General features: G+C 39.4%; 1 protein-coding gene across 1 annotated transcript in view; it reads left to right on the top strand.

The window, feature by feature from the left end:
- The window catches only part of asic1a (acid-sensing (proton-gated) ion channel 1a), a 36,875-nt gene that overhangs the window by 10,007 nt on the left and 5,400 nt on the right, over positions 1–21,468 (top strand). The window contains exons 3-9 of the mRNA XM_046871362.1: positions 15,507–15,654; positions 16,490–16,617; positions 17,695–17,845; positions 19,391–19,447; positions 19,827–19,980; positions 20,455–20,546; positions 20,821–20,900. Coding sequence (XP_046727318.1) covers positions 15,507–15,654; positions 16,490–16,617; positions 17,695–17,845; positions 19,391–19,447; positions 19,827–19,980; positions 20,455–20,546; positions 20,821–20,900 — 810 coding nt within the window. The remainder of the gene's footprint in view (positions 1–15,506; positions 15,655–16,489; positions 16,618–17,694; positions 17,846–19,390; positions 19,448–19,826; positions 19,981–20,454; positions 20,547–20,820; positions 20,901–21,468) is intronic.

The raw sequence follows: 21,468 nt of genomic DNA, 5'->3' as shown, positions 1-21,468 counted from the left end.
GACAAGTCTAATACTCGCTTCTCATGCATTTAAGTCGTTCTGCTCAGTGAGTCCTGAAATGGACATTTCCAGCATTTCAGTGCATGCCTTAATACAATTATTAGGTTCCTTTTTACACTAATCAATGTAATTGTTCTGAATACACATTTAAACAAAACCATGCACTTAAATCTTAAATAAGTCATTTAACTAAATTGACTCAAACAACATGAACTTGATCTCTTGTTGTGAAGAGAAGCCGTGAGAGAACAGAAGGTCTGTCCGACAAGTAAATAAATAAAAACTAGTGATTGCATAAGTATATACTTTTGAACTATAGCTTTAAAAGAACTTAAGTGCCTTCTGATTTCTAACGCATGACCCTTTCACAAACAGGAAGTTACAGCTCTACCTCTGCCATGTTAATCTGTATTCTATGTGACTCTCAGGACACGCCTCGGTCTCCGTAGTCTTGTGATACGTCATATTCACGTAGCAGCTGCGGTGCTGAGAGAACGCATTCGAATAATAGTTCAGCGTGGAGAAATCGATCTACGTATCAAATATTGCCTAGAAATGATTGGTTTCTTTCTCTTTTTTCTTTCAAAATATTACAAAAATATCGTATCTACTTATAATAATATGTAAATAAATAGATTTTTATGCATCAATGCATCATGATATAAATGTCAACTTGAATCGGATGCACACTTTTTAAAATCTATGCATCACATCATTAACGTTTATGCCGATGCACCGACGTGAATCTGAGAAACTCACCATCCCTTGTGTACTAGATGAAAATTTTGCTTCTCACTGGATGAAAAAAGAGAAGCTGGGAAAAGTGTGATTTCAGTTCTAAATGTTACCTCTGATGTTTAAGGTGTCACAGATTGACATTTATAAATGCAACTAGCTTTTTTCTTTCTGTACTGTATTGCAGCTCTCTCTCTCTAGTTTCCAGGAAGGTTTCTTAGATAAGCTCTTGGATGACTGAAGAATTGAGCTGAACATCATTGTAGAGTCCAGGATCAGAGTTCAGCCATAAAAAAAACATCAGATCCCTCGTTTCAATTAAAGATAAAGTGCCTTACTAGGGTGAAGATTGAAACGCTGAATTAGGAACTTATAAGGAAAATGGCATTAAAAAAATTGACTGGTGTGGTGCAGAGAAACATTACTGTTCCCATCCTGATGTTGTTTCCTACATTATATGGTCAAAAGTTGGTGGACACCTATTTGTATGTGAACGTCTTATTCCACATTCCACTATCCTGGGAAGATGTTCTTGCCTCTTTCAAACCAACCACCTTGCCACATCCATAAACCTCCCTTTGGTGGATCCATCCTTAGCATTCCACCGCTTCACATATCCCATGTCCCTCCTCTACACATGACCAAACCATCTCAATCGCTTCTCTCTTACCTTGTCTCCAAAACATCCCACTAAAACTTGGTCCCTCTTATAAACTGATTTCTAGTCCTGTCCATCCTCATCAGTCCTGGTGAACATTGCAACATATCGCTTACATTATAGCAGCTATAAACACTTTTTTTCAATTTTTCTTTAGAAATGAATAAAACAAGCAAAACCTGCACAGCTTTTCCTGTTACTGAGAAACCAAGTAATGCAAACTCACAGCGTCTGCCGTACAAATCCCGTGCGACGCGTTAGAACCAGCGTATTAATATAAACCTGTGAACCGCACCTGCGCTACTGTCAGAGCTGCTGCTGTAGAAAATTATTCAAAACCTGCAGACCAATTAAGCGCCTGGGGTTGTCACAATCATGAACTCTGAAGCTGGATGATCTGTAGCATGCTGTTGTAGTCCACTTTTGCTTCCTTGACACACTTAGAAGTAAAAATCTCTTGATGTGGAACCCCAACTAAATTCTGTACATTCTATGAATTTCTGTTTTATTGCAAACTCTGTTTTATTCCTCTATTCTGTTTTTTAATTCTCAATTTATTTATTTTTTATTCCTTTTCATGTCACTGATCAGTCGTAAAATGCATTTTACTGCATGTCGTACTATAGTGATGTGCATATCGATTCGCATCTTGATGCATAGCCAATAATACGATACGTTAAAGCTACCAATGCGATGCGATACGATTCCCCCCTGTTACGATGCAATGGAAAAAATGTGATGCTATTCAATTCAAAGTCAAGTCAAGTCAAGTTTATTTCTAAAGCGCTTTTCACAACAGACATTGTCTCAAAGTAGCTTTACAGAAATCAACAGTCAAGGTGAACGATGTGTGTTTATCCCTGATGAGCAGCCGTGGAGACTGTGGCAAGGAAAATCTCCCTTAGATGTTATGAGAAACCTTGAGAGGAACCAGACTCAAAAGGGGAACCCATCCTCATTTGGGTGACATCAAGAGTTTGATCATAAATCTTTCCACAATAAAGAACACTGGAGAACTAACATGAGCACTGGAGTATAAGATTATAAGTAATGTTTTTTCTACAGTCTTATACAGTCTTTATGTTTAAAAAACTAGGAGCTACTGAGCTCAGCATTTGTGATCATCACAGATCCAGCACCAGCTTCTCCATGCCAGAGCCTTTAAACACTCCAGAGTGGCACAAAGTGGTACACATAGTTTGCTTTTATTTCTTTGGTTCAGACAAACAGCATATAATTAATTTTCATAAGTGCCTTCTAACTTCTAAAGTGTGGCCCTTTCACAAACAGGCCTTTGTAGAGCAAAAAAAAAGAGAGAAAAAGATAAAAGATGAAATAAAACCTGACGTTCTTTTCCTGAATATTCTCCAGGAAGATGCAGCTCTACCTCTGCCATGTTAATCTATATACTATGTGACCTCCGTAGTGTTTGCGATACGTCGTATTGATATACACATATTAAATATTGGTCACAAATCATTGGTCACTTTCGAAATAATTATAGTATAGAGCGTCTACTGATAATTATATATTAATAAATAGTTTGTTACCGATGCAAAAACAATGCATCGTGCACACTTCTTCAACACACTTCTTCAAATTGATGCATCAAGTTGTTCACTTTTATGCCGATGCACCGACGCGAATTGGAAAATTTGACCATACCTGTCGTGCTGTATCTGTTTGGATACAGTATTTGACAAAAAATTAGAAATTTTATGTATTCATTATGGATTCACAAGCGTGATGAGAAACGAAAATTTTAAGGAACGTGGACACGATTAATAACATCCACAAAACAATTTGGAGCCCCTGATCTAAATTCCTTTAGGATCTTAATAATACGGATTTGCAGATTTTTAGCTCCACACCGTTTTCCCCTCTGGAAGACAGTGTGGCGATGGAGCAGGACGGCGACGAGACAAGCCGATCAGATCGATCGGAGAGGAGGGAAAACCCAGCGGCTCAGTGCACACAGACTGATGCATCTCTGTAGTATTTCTGTCACAATCCTCAGGCAGAAAAAAATCTAAAATACCTCTACAATGAATCTTATGACATTAGCGAGGTGGGGCAAAAAAAAGTTATGAGCTTTGTTGTGGGCTTTGTATTCTTTACAATAGATGTAATCTGTAAATGTAGAGTAATATATCATGCCCTTGAAAGCTTTGCGCACATACACATACATATATACACACAACCCGGAGAAGGTGACCTCAGTGATGGAGATCTGCGTTTCCCAGAAAGAACGTGTATGAACGCACCAACGGTAGGATTGAAAGGAATTAAAAGCCTTGTGTAATTGCCAGTAGTAACAATAGAAAAAAACTTCCTGCGATGGTATAAGAAAGAAACCATGAGAGGAACCAGACTCCAAAGGGATCCCATTCTCGTCCTCATTCCCGAATGTCCATTCATTCCATTTCCATCATTATTGAGGTGATGGAGGAAGTACAAAAACCATGCAGTTGAGTTAAAGTAGAGATACACTCGATAAAATATGACTCCAGTAAAACTAAAAGTGTCCATTTAAACTTTCACTTGAGTAAAAGTACAAAAGTATTTGCCTTCAAAAGTACATAAGTATCCAAAGTACTATGATTTATTATAACTACAAGTTCCTATTATCATTTTTGTTACAAGACTCTTTACTTAATCAACTCAGTTTATGTGAAAACACTCTAATGTGACTCTCAGCACACTGATCTATTAGTAGAATGAGTCCAACACTGATTAATATTTATTCAAATTATGAGCCTAAAACCTTCTTTTTAACTACTTTAAAAGAAATCGCACAAATGAGGTCACGTGTGTTGTGGCGAGTTCGAGTCAGGAGATTCTTTCATCATTTTTTCCTCACAAAATGTTCTGCTTGCTGTTAAACTGTATGTTGGTGATCAGTAGATACACCAAGTGCCAATTAAAACAAGTTTAAAACAGAGGGACCCTAATTGGTAACTCGATGCATGTTTGATTTCACAAAATGTAGTGGAGTAAAAAGTTATTTGACTTTGAAATGTAGTGAAGTGAAAAAGTCTCCCCAAATGGAAATTTTTCAGTAAAGCACAGATATGTGAAAAAGCTACTTAAGTACGGTAATGAATTACATTGCCTCCTGTACTGTTCGAGTGTTTAAATGCAGAAGTGTTCATGCAAACTGTGGTCTTGAGCCATTGTGGCAGACAGTTAATATTAATTACAGTCGAAATCCAAACTCAAAGTTCTTATGTTGCTCAGTAACGTCATGGATCTTTAAAGCTGCTCACGTGGATTAGGTGGACCCGTAAATAAGAAAAAGGGACAGGATCACTGATATATACAATATATTTTTTTTATGTTTTTACACATATTTATTATATTTATAATTCATTAGCAGACCCCCTGCAGTACCACCGCGGACCCAATGGGGATCACGGACCCCCGGTTGAATACCCATGCTGTACAGTGTAATCCGGGGGCAAGACTAGCTATTGTCGTATAACTAAAAGGGAGAGCCAAAAGGCAAGACAGACATGAGGATCTCTGAGATACAAGACGTCCCACCACACCACCATCAATAAACATGAGTGAACGGGTGAGAGTGGGGGGTTGACAACATCCAAATATCCAGTTCACCAAAACGCTCACTATTCATGATCCCTCCAGATCTGCTCCTTTAATTAAGAAATCCTACTGACATAGGCTTGACTAAATAAATATGTTTTCTTTCTGGACTTGAACACTGAGACTGTGTCTGAGTCTCAAATATTTAATTGGAAGGCTGTTCTATAATGGGGCTTTTGTGAGAGAGTGCCCCCTGCTGTGACATTATTTAAAGGTACCAACAAATAGCCTGCACCTTTTTATCAAAGTAGGTGTGGGGGATCATAATGGAACTAAAGTTTGCTGAGGTACTATGGTGCAAAACCATTCAGTGCTGTATATGTCAGCCAGTGTAGATTGGATAAAAGATAAGGAATGATGTGAATACATTTTATTGTATTTTTTGTAAGGATCCTTGCTGCTGAATTCTGGACTAATTGAAGCTTAAATATGCACTTACTCAAACATCCAAACAGTAAGGTATTACAATATTCTAATCTATATGTAACAAAAGTATCAAATTGTTTTATTTTGCATGATGTAATGGCATCATATTTCTTATTTTAGCAATATTTCTAAGATGAAAGAAGGAGTTCCTGGTAATGTTATTCACAGGAGCCTCAAAGGAAAAACTACTGTCAATAATAACAGCAAGGTCTTTTACTGCTGCACATGATGAGACAGAAAGATTATCAAGAGATATTGTCTCATCAGAAAGCTTACATCTAGCTGCATGAGCTCCTAGTAAAAGCACTTCTGTTTTATAAGAATTTCGCAGAAGAATGTGCTTTATACACTCCTCAACATTATAAAGTGTTGTCTCTTATCTGGCTTTGCTAAAACATACAATTGTGTAACGTCAGAAATTATAATAATAATTGTTATAATAACAATAAGGAGAAGAAGAACAATATAAAGAAATACGATTGAGAAATTCAGTGACGCTACAAAAAAATCATTTACAATAATGGTGTGATTAAAAGTGCAGTGTTTAATAAAAAAAAGCTGAGACAAAGGTAATGACTGATATTATTATTATTTTTTTGTTTTTGGTACAATTGTTAAACATTTTGTTAGGCATTGTGAAACAGCCTGGAGTTCATTTTAGTCATTTATTGATGTATTTATTGTAGAATTTATTAACTATTTTCTTTCAGCAGCTTTATTAACAGTTGTTTCTTCACCTGCCTCTCTTTGTTTTTCTCTTAATCAGACAAAACTACCACAACCACAACCAGCACCAACACCGCAACCACAATCACCAGCACATACACTAACGTTACAACCACCACCCCCACAACTACAACCACCACAACCATTACTACCAGCATAGTTATCAGAACTACTACCACAACAACCACTATTACCACAACAACCACCATTACTACCACCACAACCACTACCACCACAATCACCCCACAACTATCTCCACCACCACAACCACCACTACTACCACCACAACCACCCCAACCATTACTACCGGCACAGCTTTCAACTACTACCACAACAACCACCACTACCACAACCAGCACCAGTACCGCAACCACAACCACCAGCACAAACACTACCACCAACAATACTATTACAACCACTACACCATAAACACTACCACCATCACAACAACTACCACCACCACACCACATTATCACAACCACCACCACCAGCACAACCACTTCCACCAGCCCATCCACTATCACCACCGAACCATTACCACAAACACTACCAAACCACCACCACAAACACTACCACTACCATTAAAACCACCACCACAACCACTACCATCAGCACAACCACTACTACCACCCAAACCACTACAACCAGTACCACCACCCAAACCACTATCACAAACACTACCACAACCACCACTGCAAACACTACCACTACCATTAAAACCACCACCACAACCACCACATCCACAATTAACACAACCACCACAATCACTACCATCATCTGTCTAATTATAACCTTAGAAACCAACCAACACTTTACACTATATTTACACTATGAAGGATAAACTCCCTGAGGTGGGAGAAAGAGCAAGAAACCTTGACAGGAACCAGACTCAAAAGGGAATCCCTTATCCTGGAGACACCGAGATAACGTCCATTCATTACGGTTTCATCCTTATTGAGGCTATCAGTTGTTCCCTGTTAAACACTCGAGTTTAAAACTGTTCATGGCAATTGTAGCGCTAATCCACTGTAGCAGACTGTTTATATTAATTACAGCTCAAATCCATCTTCATGGTTCTTGAGTTTAATTCTCCACAGTAACCTCATGGATCCTTAGTCTGTCCAGGAGAGAACATCAGCAGCAGCAGAGAGTGGTTTCCAATTAAAGAGTATTCCATCAGGGCATCAGAATGAATCAGACCAGTTGAGAAAGCAGGATCACTGGTACCTCAGGAGGATATGTTCTCCACACACAGAGAGAGAGAGAGAGAAATGGAAAGAGAGCAATGTGGATTTTCAGGTACCAGTTGCCAATTAGATCTGACGATTTTTCAGCACTTTAATATAAAGTACAATGATGCAGGGTGGTGCAAGGAAACATACATTTTGGAACTAGGAGTTGTTGACCCTGCGGCTCGTTTTGAACCCCTTGCTGTTAGATATAATGGAGTGGTAGAGTGGTGCACAATGAATATTCACTGTAAAACCTTTTATAAAAATGGTGATAGTGGGAGAGCTGTACAAAGGGAATTTTAGCATCATTACGTCTGGACCAGTGCTCAAATTGAGTCAAGTCTTATGGGGGAGGGGGTCCCCAGTTGTTTTTTTATATAATTTATATATTTTTTACTAAAATAATCTTGGGGACCCCCTAAGTCTATTTTTTACTTGTCATGGGGGTACCTAATGCCTTAATGCCCCACCCCAGCCCCCCTCAACTCGAGCACCCAAACCACTACCACCAGCACAACCAGTACCACCACCCAAACCACTACCACAAACACTACATAATATAGTGGTAGAGTGGTGCACAACGAGCATTCACTGTAAAAGCTTTTATAAAAATGGTGATAATTGAGGGGGGGCTGGGGGCATTAAGGCATTAGGGACCCCCCATTACAAATAACAAATAGACCTAGTGGGGTCCACAAGAATATTTTAGTAAAAAATATATGAATTACACAACAACTGGGGACCCCCATAAGACTCAATTCGAGCACTGGTTAGGACGTCATGATCGTGTCGAATCTACTCATGGCGTCCTAACTGGTAACACACTCACATTATCACCATTCTATTAAAAGGCTTTTCAGAAAGTGCTCGTTGTGCACCACTTCACTGCTCCATTATAACTAACAGCAAGGGGTCAAAAATGTACCCTGCGCCACCCTGTACAACAGGCAGATTCCGGTCCACTGCTCCGATCACACAAGTGGCGTTCTCAGATTCCTGATATTTAGTACAACAGTATTCTGTGGTCTTTTGGAATTATTTCCCATAAATTAGCCAAAATAAGCCAAAATGTTATTTGATATCGATTTCTTGTACAAAAGCAGAAAAGCTGCACAACAATCCTGCAGATACTCAGTATAGCTGCACTCCTGCTTGTGAAATAATGCGTGAATGTGACTGAATGTCCTCTGTGTGTAACGTGCCTGGAGCTTAGCGGTAGAAAATAAGCACATCTGTAAGCTGCTGTAAGCACATCTGCTCATCCAGATTATTATCGGCTGATTTAATAAATCATCAGCCCATTAACATGCTGAGACTGGCGTGGTATAACCTCTTATCCAGTGGGCTTATTCACTGTATTGCAAGACATTTAAATTTCTATCAGTAAATAAAGATTAGTTATCAGCTTTTTAAATGCATACAGTGTGTATGTTAGTTTGTGTTACTATAGCAGCAGTAGAGCTGGTCCAGAAGCTTGAATACAACAAGGTTACCCCTTCTTTTTTAGGTAGCTACTGTATATTTGGTTTTCTCAATACGTTTTCTGTATACACTAGGACAAGATATAAAATAAAGTTTGAGTTGAATATTCCGTTGAAAAAAGCAGCCAAGTTATTAAAATAGTAGACAAATGAAGTAGCTGAAGTCAAACTTTTCCTCAAAACTGATCGGAAGCTGTTTGGTTTCAGATTCAAATTTTAATCATCATCAGCATCATCATCACATGTACAGTATTTCACAAAAGTGAGTACACCCCTCACATTTCAGCAACCATTTTATTATATTCTTCTATATGTATTTTAGAGTAGTCACTGTGCAGCTTGTAACCCAGCCATTAGGGAGGCACAAGCCAGTGCACTCTTAGTGTCGGTCCCAAGCCCGGATAAATGGGGAGGGTTGTGTTAGGAAGGGCATCCAGCTTAAAACATGTGCCAAATCGAATATGTGGGTCACAATTAAGAAATTCATACCGGATCAGTCGAGGCCCGAGTTAACAACGACTGCCACAGGTATCCTTAGCCAACAGGGTACCGGTGGAAATTGGGCTACTGTTGGCCGAAGGAGGAGAAGGAAAGGATGAAGACGTCTGAGGGAAAACATGCAGGTAGTTGGTGTGAAAGAGGCAGATGTAGAGGACAGGGTGGTATGGAGAAGGATGATCCGCTGTGGTGACCCCTAATGGGAGCAGCCGAAAGAAGAAGAAGAATGTGCAGCTTGTGTAGCAGTACAGATTTACTGTCCTCCAGAGGTGGGAAGAGGTACTTTCTTCTTCTTACATTTTCAAACCAGACTCGTTACTCTAGATTTAATCTATTTGGTGACATGATCAATATTTTTTCTTCTCATTACGCACCGTTTGCAGCCCATCAACCTGTTTCCTGTTATTGCGCGGCTTTTTCAATCTACCACTGGTGTATCAGTTCCTGCCTCTCAAACTCCACAGACGTAGGCTAGTTTACGAAGCTCACAACAAGCAAGGCAGAAGGCAACAAGAAGTCTGGGGGTAACGTGGAGGAGACAGAGGGAGTCAGTGATGTAAACATGACTGAGAACAGAGACGTTCCTGATCACCATCATCTCTGCTTGTGATCTACATGGTGGATGTTCAGCCTGGACACATTCATTAGCAAAAGTTACATTTTTTTTATATTTATATATAAAAACATCAAAACATTTGATTAGCATCTAAAACAGGTGTGTAGTACAGATTTGGAATTTCGATACCATGAAGACACCCCTATTGCTATAATCAGAGATGGTTCATATGCTATATTTATTGACAGAAATACTGGCACCCTTTTTTTGTTTTTTACAAGAATCCATTCAGTATACCGTATAAAAATAAATTCTACACCCATTAATTCCAGCGTTTTGCTCGCAAACTGAATAAACCTTTTTTCTTTTTCGCTTTCTTATGTAACAGACTTTTATGCAGTTCGACACGGTGGCATTTTATGGCACTATTCATGCTTTTTAGTCGTTTATTGAGCGCATTTGTTTTGCCACTGATGGTAAAATGGATTGAGAAAAACAGGCAGTAGAGGTGAGGGAATTAAACATCTGGTTTTGTACTAATTACATCTAAACTCCATTATGCATGAAAATAAATCGAAACATTGGATCGTTATTAGTTACACAGTTGAATGTTGAGATTGTAATCATATTTCGATAAGAAAAACAACAAAAGCCAAATAATCACTCGTAAGCATTTTGGGCTAAACTGGTTTTATTGTCTTTGCCTGGAGGTTAAAATGTGGCCATAGATTGTATGGAGATGATGATTCTCTAAGAAACCTCCCAGTGGAGGACACAAATTCAAAACAAATGTCTCCGACCTTATTAGAGGTTACAGGAAGAGCCTCAGTGCTGTTATTCTCCCAGAGGAGGCTGTAATGAATGTTAATTAAAAACAGGGGCAGACTGGACATCAGGATGCTCTGGAGTTTTCCCCAGTGAGCCGTTCTATTTATTCATTCTCTGGGCTGAATATATATATATATATTCTTCTTATTCTTCTTCTTCTTTCGGCTTCTCCCATCTGCCTCTTTCACCCCAACTACCTGCATGTCTTCCTTCACCACATCCATAAACCTCCTCTTTGGCCTTCCTCTTTTTCTCCTTCTTGGTGGCTCCATCCTCAGCATTCTCCTACTGATTTACCCCATGTCCCTCCTTTGCACATGTCCAAACCATCTCAATCACACCTCCCTCACATTGTCTCCAAAACATTCTACATGCGCTGTCCTTCTAATAAACTCATTTCTAATCCTGTCCATCCTCGTCACTCCCAATGAAAACGTCAACATCTTCAGCTCTGCTACCTCCAGCTCCACCTCCTGTCTTTTACTCAATGCCACTGTCTCTAAACCATACAACATCGCAGGTCTCACCACAGTCCTATAAACTTTCCCTTTCACTCTCACAGATACTCTTCTATCACAAATCACTCCTGCTATCACTCTTCTCCACCCACTCCACCCTGCCGGCACTCTTTTCTTTACTTCTCTAACACACTCTCCATTACTTTGCACTGTTGACCCCAGGTACATGAACTCCTCCACCTTCTCCACGTCTTTTCCCTGCAACCGCACCACTCCACTGCCCTCCCTCTCATTCACACATGTACTCTTTCTTACTCCTACTGACTTTCATTCCCCTTCTCTCCAGCACATACCTCCACCTCTCCAGGCTCCTCTCCACCTGCTCCCTACTCTCACCACAAATAACAATATCATCTGCAAACATCATAGTCCATGGAGACTCCTGTCTGACCTCGTCCGTCAACCTGTCCATCGCCACTGCAAACAGGAACGGGCTCAGAGCCAATCCTTGATGCAGTCCAACCTCCACCTTGATCCAGTCAGTTGTTCCTACTGCACACTTCACTGCTGTCACACTGTCCTCATACATGTCCTCCTTCGCCATTCCTCAGGCATCCTCTTACCTTCCAAAATCCTGTTAAACAAGCTTGTTAAAAACTCCACTGCATCTCTCCTAAACATCTCCATGCTTCTACTCTACTCTGCCTGGCCAATCGGTACAAATCCTTTTCTCCTTCTTTAGTGTCCAACTTCTACTACAGCTCTTCATATGCCGTTTCCTTGGCTTTTGCTACATTCCTCTTCACCTGCTGCTGCATCTCCTTGTACTCCTGCCTATTTTTCTCATCACTCTGTCGATCCCAATTCTGTTTCTCCAACATCTTTCTCCTTAAGCTGTCCTGCACTTTCTCATTCCACCACCACATCTCATTGTCTTCCTTTTTGTTTACCTTTCTAGCTCTCTCCCTTATCACTTCTGCAGAAGTTGCCCTGTCTGACCTCTTCCCTGAATATCACACGACAGTCTTCCTCCTTCGTTTTCCACCATCTTATTCTTCTTTCAGTCCTCACTCTCCTCCTCTTCTTCTTCACCTCCGAAAACATCCTACAGACCACCATCCAATGCTGTTTAGCTACACTGTCCACTGCCAACACCTTACAGTCTCCAATCTCCTTCAGGTTGCATCTCCTGCATAGAACATAGTCCACCTGTGTGCACCTTCCTCCACTCTTATACTTCACCCTATGATCCTCCTTCTTCTTAAAATAAGTGTTCACCACTGCCATTTCCATCCTTTTAGCAAAATCTACCACCATCTGCCCTTCCACATTCCTCTCCTTAAGACCATCACCTCTGTTCCCTTCACCTACATGCCCATTTAAATCTGCCCCAATCACCAATCTTTCATTTCTAGGTACACCTACCACTTCATCCAACTCACTCCAGAATTTTTCCTTCTCCTCCATCTGACAACCCACTTGTGGAGCATAAGTGCACAAACCATGTGAACATTTATCATCACCCCTTCAACTTCCAGCTTCACGTTCATCACCCTATCAGTAACTCTCTTCACCTCCACTACACTCTTACTGTTTTTCCTTCAGAATCATGACTACACCATTTCTCTTTCCATCCACACCATGATAGAACAGTTTAAACACCTCCAATGTTCCTGGTCCTACTCCCTTTCCACTTGGTCTCCTGAACACACAACATATCTACCCTTTCTCCTCTCCATCATATCAGATCCCTCTCTCCCTTTACCAGTTATAGTACCAACATTTAAAGTGCCCACCCGAACCTCCACTCTCTTCCACTTCTCTTTTCCTTGCCGTCTCTGTAGACGTCATCCTCCTCTCCTTCTCCTCCTTTGGCCAACAGTAGCCCAATTTCCACCAGTACCCTGTTGGCTAACGATACCTGTGGCGGTCGTTGGTAACCCGGGTCTCGACCGATCCGATATGAAATTCTGATTCCTGATCCGCATATTTGATTTGGCACGTTTTTACGCTGGATGCCCTTCCTAACACAATCCTCCCCATTTATCCGGGCTTGGGACCGGCACTAAGAGTGCACTGGCTTGTGCAACCCTAATGGCTGGGTTATAGTATATATATATATATATATATATATATATATATATATATATATATATATATATATATATATATATATGTATTTTCCTGGTGAGTCTAAAATTTCCACAAGGTCAAATATCCATGCTCACATTTGATCCTCACCAAGATTTTTAAACATGTCCTGTTAACTATCTCTCTCTCTCTCTCTATCTCTCTCTCTCTCTCTCTCTCTCTCTCTCTCTCTCTCTCTCTCTCTCACACACACACACACACACAAACACACACACTCACACACATATCTTTAAAGTGAAACAAAGACACACACACACACACACACACACACACACACACACACACACTGCAAAAGCAATATACTGCCCAAAGCGTTGTTAGTTAAAGGAGCTTTAATAATTTAGCAACATATCAAAGAAATAAATGGACAATGAGCACACACTGTGTGTGTGTGTGTGTGTGTGTGTGTGTGTGTGTGTGTGTGTGTGTGTGTGTGTATGTGTGTGTGTGTGTGTGTGTGTGTTTGTTTCTCTTTATGGATGCTGTTACCATAGTAACTGAATCTCTCTTATAACTCAGCAAGTCTAAATGGTACCTTTTTCTGTCTCGCTCCTTTCACTCACTCTATCTTTCTCTCTCTCTCTCTCTCTCTCTCTCTCTCTCTCTCTCTCTCTCTCTCTCTCTCTCTCTCCTTGCTTTCCCATGGACTGTAATTCTGTTTTATTTGCAGTCATAATCATGACAAAATGAGTGTGATGGAAAACAATCCACATCATCTACAGAAATGTAGAGAACCTCTTTTTCTGTGTGTGTGTGTGTGTGTGTGTGTGTGTGTGTGTGTGTGTGTGTGAGTGTGAGTGTGTGTATGTGTGCCAGTCTGTGGTTGTAGCAGCTGAATAATTCATCAGATGTTTATCACCAAACATCAAAAATAACTTCATTTGTTTGAATTTACAAACATGTTACAAAAAACGGGAAAAGTAAATAAAGGAGAAAAAAGTCAAGGTTTTGCTTAATGAGAAACAAAAAAGGAGGAGACGAAGAAGTTGGGACAAAAAATGAAGAGGGGGGGGTTGATGGAAAGGGGGGGTGAACGAAAGACAAAAGTAAGGAAAGGGGGAAAGGAAGATTAAGAGCAAATGTAGGAGAAAAATAATTGTTAAAAAAGTCAAAAAGAAGGGAAGAAATAGATAGAGAGAAAGAAATCTTTCCTTTTAGTGGGTCCTTTCACTGCTCATGTCTGAGATGTCAGTCATGTTCATGTTCACCAGGCCTCGCTCCTTTGAGACTCTCAGGATTCACCTCGATTTCTATAGCACTTTTAACATTGGAAGTTTTCTTAAAGCAGGTTTACAGAATGTAAAAGACTCCCATAGATGGTATTTAAGCAGAAACCTTGAGAGGAACCAGACTCAAAAGGGAACCCATCCTCATCTGGGTGACACCAAGAGTGTGATTATAAATCAGAACAGATTTATTCAGTCTCATTTCTCAAATCATTCTAAATCTTTGCGAACCAGTGCGTGCGTTTCTCAAAACAATTTGTACAAACAGCACAACACAATGGATTACTTGCAGAAGCCTGCACTTTTCTCCAAATCTTTCTGTCATTGTCCCAAACAAGATCGTCTAAATGTTTAGTCACGCTGTCTGTATGATGGCTCACGGTTTCAGTTTCCTGATGTAAACTACAGTTTGGTTTCTTATGATTGGAATGATTGATATATTTACTGTATATTGATTGTAAAAGATCTGACAGGATTTTCACTTTTTTTCTACTGTACTAGTTTTTCGTTCGATTCTTGGTTGTTCATCCATTTTTTTAAAAATTGTTTTGACGCCAATCGAAGGTTCGTAAGATTCAACTTTGACCTGTTTTATAGAACGAGTTGATGACTGGTTGATCTGATGCCTTCATTAGTGACATTCCAGATTTAGCTTCACACATCATGCGTTCAATGAACTGAAGCCGAGATGTTTTGGATATTGAGACTATTCAGGTGAAAAACCAGTGTACTATATTTTGATCAACGTGACTTAACCAACTGATACTGTAGGAAACAGCAGACAATCGTACACAATCAATAAAAGGATGTACTAAAGCGTTCGCAATTTGGTCACAGCAACGAGAAATTGCTTTTATGATGTGCACAAGTGCTTTAAAAGCTGTAATACTCATGGTGTGTGTATATGTGTGTATGTGTGTGTTTGCAGGTGTTCACGCGTTACGGGAAGTGCTACACGTTTAACTCGGGTGAGAGCGGACCGCCACTGCTCAGTGTGAAGGGCGGGATGGGGAACGGCCTGGAGCTCATGCTGGACATCCAGCAAGATGAATATTTACCTGTGTGGGGAGAAACAGGTGAACCCACCCAACCACCCACCCACACACACACACAAACACACACAACAAAATTGTTGACCAATTGCAGTAGTAGTTATAATCAGGGATGGGCAGTATTTATGATACACATATTTTACATACGGATTTCAAATATAAAATAGGATTTTACTTTGTAAGAAGTTCTACATGATGACATCATAAGAATGCGGCCTCTAACTGGTGCCAATTCAGTATTTCGCCCGGACTCGTTAAGATCAGAACAGAAAGTTGATCCATATGAAAGAAGGTGGTGAAGATAAAAAAAACGTGCTGCTTGACAGCTTTCAAACACGCATCCGATGAATTATAAATAAATATTTGTTTGCCAAATATTGCAACCTAATTGAAGTAGCTTGAACCACTGCCTGACACATAATATATTATTCTATTTATGATCAACAATCAAAGGATTAATTAGTTAGAAACTAGTTGATATGAACGCAGGAAATCATTCGCAAACTGTTCAACATTAAACGTGGCTACTTTAAAACTAACCTTCATCTGGGAGATCACAGGGATTATTTAAGTGAATATTTGACCTGTTAACTGGTTGCATATGTCAGATTTATTGTGTGACTCAGCCAGAGAAAAGATGTTGATATCAAAAATCAGTGTGTAAAAGAAATATCATGTTCCCTTGTAAAAGTAATTTTTTGTATTTTTAAAGTACAAAAATACAGTAGTTTATTCAGTAGTTTATCATTCATAGTTATACCTGAATTGCTTTCATGTTTTCTCTCTCAATGTGTGTGTGTGTGTGTGTGTGTGTGTGTGTGTGTGTGTGTGTGTGTGTGTTTTTCCTCTCCTTAATCAGAAGAGACATCATTTGAAGCAGGGATCAAAGTTCAGGTTCACAGTCAATCCGAGCCGCCGTTCATCGATCAGCTGGGTTTCGGCGTCGCTCCGGGATTCCAGACCTTTGTGTCCTGCCAGGAGCAGCGGGTACGTTGCGTGTGTGTGTACTGGAAATGTCACGAAATGTTAAATACAGCTTTTGAATGGTAATGATTTCAAAGAAAAAGGTTTCATTCTCCAATGTAATATGAAACCTGAAAATCTGTCTATGTAGCGTAGACACAGACAGACAGACAGACAGACAGACAGACAGACAGACAGATAGATAGATAGATAGATAGATAGATAGATAGATAGATAGATAGATAGATAGATAGATAGATAGATCAGAAGTTTGTGGACACTTGAATATACTGTAAGATAATATTATTGGTTTTTTTTTTAACATCCCATTCCATATTTAGTCCCCATTTGCTATTATAATAACCTCCACTCTTCTGGGAAGATGTTCTACTTGATTTTGGGAGGATGTGTTTTCATTCAGCCGGTTAGTAAAGTCAGATACTGATGTAGGTTAGATGAGGAGGCCTGAGGTGCAGTCTGCATGAAAAGAAAACCTTCATCCCAAAGCTGTTCCATTTCTCTATAGAAGAAGCTCTTTCATTCCAACCCATGTGAAGTATATCTTCATGAACCTGGCTTTGTGCACAGGGGCATATTTAGGCTGAAGCACGTTTGCGTCTCCTAATTCAAGTGAAGGGGAAATGTCATGCTAGTCACCTAGAATATATATTAACATGGCAGAGGTAGAGCTGCATTGTCCTGGAGAAAGAACAGAAAAGGCATGTTTGGGAAAGGGGGAATGCATTAAAAGTCAGAAAGCACTTAAAGGAATTGATGATTTGCTGTCTGTCTGAATTAAAGCAATAAATGTGTTGAATCAAATTGAAATCGGATCGCATCGTCATGGGGGTGAATTGTATAGCATCGCTAATTGCTTCATGTTTATCTATAATGTATTAACCTCCGTTATGGAGATTCACGTCCTTACCGTATACTGATTTGAGTATTAGAATGTGGATTGTTTCTGGCTTCTAAAACAGATAATTGTAAATTCCCACAGGATGTAATCATGCATGTAGAGGATTTCAATTCCTTCCCCCCCCTGATGTGCTGATGTGCTGTGTTTGTGTGTGCACATGTTTTTCAATCTACGTTTCTCAGCTGGTGTTCCTGCCACCTCCATGGGGGAACTGCAAGATGAATTCGCTGGATTACGATTTTTTCAGCACTTACAGCCTCAGCGCTTGTCGCATAGATTGCGAGACGCGCTACCTGGTGGAGAACTGCAACTGCCGCATGGTGCACATGCCCGGTAAACCGCAAAACATCACTAATAGTGTCAGTGGTGTAGAGCTCGGCGTAGATCCTTTTTCAGTTAGCAAACATTGTGATGTTTTTGTGGGCGGAGCTATTACGTTTTTTACTCATTTGTTTTTTCAAACAATAAATGGTCAAAAATCTGACTATGTAATGACACATGTTCTTACTCACAATCAATCCTTTTGTTGGCTACTAACGGTGGCAAACGTTAGCAAATGATTAAACACACATGACAAATATAATATTGGCCTGTTTGCTGTTTTCTCTCTCTTTCTGCAATTGGAGTTATGACAACTATAGAAAGGGAGACGACTCAAAAAAATCTTTGTTTAGTCTCTGTTCGTTAGCTGTCTTATATGCTAAAAAGTTAGCGGTAGATGAAAAATCAACTCACTTGTTCCACAGTATATAATTAGGGTGCAATCTTTATCTGCGTAACAAAACTATCGATCATATCAACAAAAGACAATAATGTCTTTAATCTTTCCTGACTTAAAGTGTGCAAACGCAAGTATTTTTGGTGATGGTTTCTGTCCAGTCCGCTCGGTTTAATGTGTTTAACCGCAGCTGATGTTGTTGTCTGGCAGTGGCAGCAGGTATGGAATAAAATTATAAATTGGAGCCTGTGCTCCATCGATTCTGGCACCCAACAACACAATAAGATGACATTTGCGCTGCATGTGTAGCCGACTCCGCGCTGGTATTGTATTGGGCACCACCTGTTTACCTTTTGTTTTGCCTCCAGCTAGCGCTGTGACGTAACCGTGACGACGGCAGTAAAAGGGTCTGTAGAGTATCAGTTATCACATAGGGTTCTAATAGATCACCACTTTTACTTTTCTGGTTAATTTCCGTTTAGCAAAGGTGCGAAGTAATGAAGTATATATATATCTCATTACTTTACTTAAGTCGAATTTTCTGCTAATTTTTACCTCACTATTTTACTTTCACTCTACATTTTGTTACACAAATATCTGTACTTACCACTTCTAAAATGTTTTAACCAGATTTGTTACTTTAGTTTTATTCTATTTGATGACATGATCAATATTTTTTATTTTCGTCGTGCCCCGTTTTCAGTCCATCAACCTGTTTCTTCTCATTGCGCGACATTTTCAATCTACCACTGGTGTATCATTTCCTGGCTCTCACACGCCACAGACGTACGCTAGTTTACGAAGCTCACAACAAGCGTGGCAGAAGGCAACAAGAAGTCTGGGGTTAATGTGGATGAGACAGAAGGAGTCAGTGATGCAAACATGACTGAGAACAGAGACGTTCCTGATCATCAACTATTCTCGGCATGTTCTATATGGTGGATGTTCAGCCTGGAAACATTCATTAAATAACAAAACTCAAAATGATTTTGTATTAATATATTAATATGATGTGAGGTCCAGTTAGCAGCATGACGCTAAAACAGGAAGTAGTAACGGCTATGTCAGAACCCAAACTTCTTTACTTTATCTTGAGCAGCATTTGCATATTGTTGTGGTATAAGAGGAATAAAACTTTGCTCTCTGTACTGCCCCTTCAGGCGATGCTCCGTACTGCAGCCCTGAGCTCTATAAAGTATGTGCGGACTCGGCACTCGGTAAGAAACTAAACAGGTTTTTAATGTGTGTTGCATCATGGTCGTGTTTAAATCTTTTAAAAAAGGAGAAAAAGAATGAAAAAATATAAATTGATTTAATTAATTTAGAGGAATAGAGGAATTAATTGGTTAATTACTCTATTTAAATGTAAGATTTCTATTTTATCTGTACTATACTGATTTCCATTCAGCCTCGCTCTGTATGTGTCGTTCTTCCAAGTTTAAATACAGCTGTATTGCATTGAATGCATTGCTTTTGAAACTGTTACGTTTACTTACAAGGCTTGTAATATATACACGCCATCCATCAAGCACTCAGGGTATACAAACTTTTGCTCAATTTGAATAAAACTCTGCTTTTCCGCTGTATTCCCCTCAGCGTACCTGGTGGAGAGGGATAACGAGTACTGCATGTGCGAGACTCCATGCAACACCACACGCTACAGCAAGGAGCTTTCATTCGTCAAGATCCCCAGCAAAGCCTCCACCAAATACCTGGCCAAGAAATACAGCAAATCCGAGAAATACATTGCGTGAGTAAAGACTTTTAATATAGACTTTTGTTGAACTTTTTTAAGGCCCAGAAATGTATCTCCACCCCCCTGCCTGGCTTTGGTTAGTTATCAGGCTTAGTCATGGGGGGTATGTTGTTACAGCAGAGTGGGTGGTGTCTGGTGATGGGACGGAAATGGGTTGCCAGTGTTTTAGATGAGAACAGCAGCAGGTAGATTGTAATTAGGTAAATTGTAGCCCCAAGTCATTGTAGCAAACTGTTTACATTAATTACAATCCAAATCTATCTTTATGGTTCTCGAGTTGAAGCCTCCACAGCAACCTATGGTTACTTGTTAAGGAAGTAAGGAGTTTTACAGATATAACGGTTTCTGAGATTTTCTTGAAATTCATATTATTGCTTTTTGGCGTAGCCTTTTGTGACATCAGGTTTGCTATCATCTGATTAAATTGCGATGTGTAGGTATGTTGTTGGTTTTTATCTTTTTTTCCAGAGACAACATCCTCGTTCTCGATGTCTTTTTCGAAGCCCTGAATTACGAGACGATTGAGCAGAGGAAAGCCTATGAAGTAGCAGGACTGTTGGGTGAGTTCAAGGTCAAATATCTCTCAGAGGAGTTCTGTGAGGACATTTCTCTTTCAGGAAGAGATGAAAAAATAAAAGGAGTATGAGCTTTTCTATAGAGAGAGATATAGATTTTTTTAAATTTGGCTGAAATTCTCCTTCATCTCTTCTCAGATCATCACTGAACCTGTAAATCAAGCACATTGGCATTTCTATTACATGATTATTAATGCTCATATCTTCTGAAATGATTGAATATGGTACTTTTTTGGTTTCTGTATGTGTGTGTTTGCAGGTGATATTGGAGGACAGATGGGACTTTTCATCGGAGCAAGCATCCTCACCATCCTGGAGCTCTTTGATTATCTGTATGAGGTGCGTTCAAAAGCTCTGAAGGTTGCGCTTTTCTTTTTTTGTCCTTAAGTGAATTAGGACTGATCTGGCAACCCGGCTCCTGTATAAAATTGGTATAATTGTACAAATCAAATTAAAGGGATAATAATAATAATAACAATAATAACAATAATTATTATTATTGTTATTGTTATTATTATTATTATTATTATTATTATTATTATGTAGCTCTTTTGTGTAATTCTTGAATGTCTATAAACCCCATTGAATGGTACAAATTTATGTCTGTATATGATTTTCTCTTCTTCTCAAACGCTCCCTGGCAACCACTTTTATCATTAATATTTATTAGTTTGCAAAAAAAAACTGCTGAACGAAAAAGCGTTTTATGGAAATCTTTTGTAACCTAAAAGTCTAATGTCAGGAAACTGCAGGTTTGCTCGGGAGCTTGCGGTCGTACTCACCTGTGTTTGTTTTCTCTGAGATATAAGTAGTAGTTAAATGTAATTTGCAAATATATCAACTGTTTGATTTGACTCTTTTAACGCATATAGATTTGAGATATGACTCACATATACGAGTCACTTTT

Source organism: Silurus meridionalis, chromosome 17 (assembly GCF_014805685.1).
Source record: "Silurus meridionalis isolate SWU-2019-XX chromosome 17, ASM1480568v1, whole genome shotgun sequence".
In the NCBI taxonomy this organism is placed as follows: Eukaryota; Metazoa; Chordata; class Actinopteri; order Siluriformes; family Siluridae; genus Silurus; species Silurus meridionalis.
Note: the sequence above shows the minus strand (reverse complement) of the source record. Positions and strands in the feature narration are given on the sequence as shown.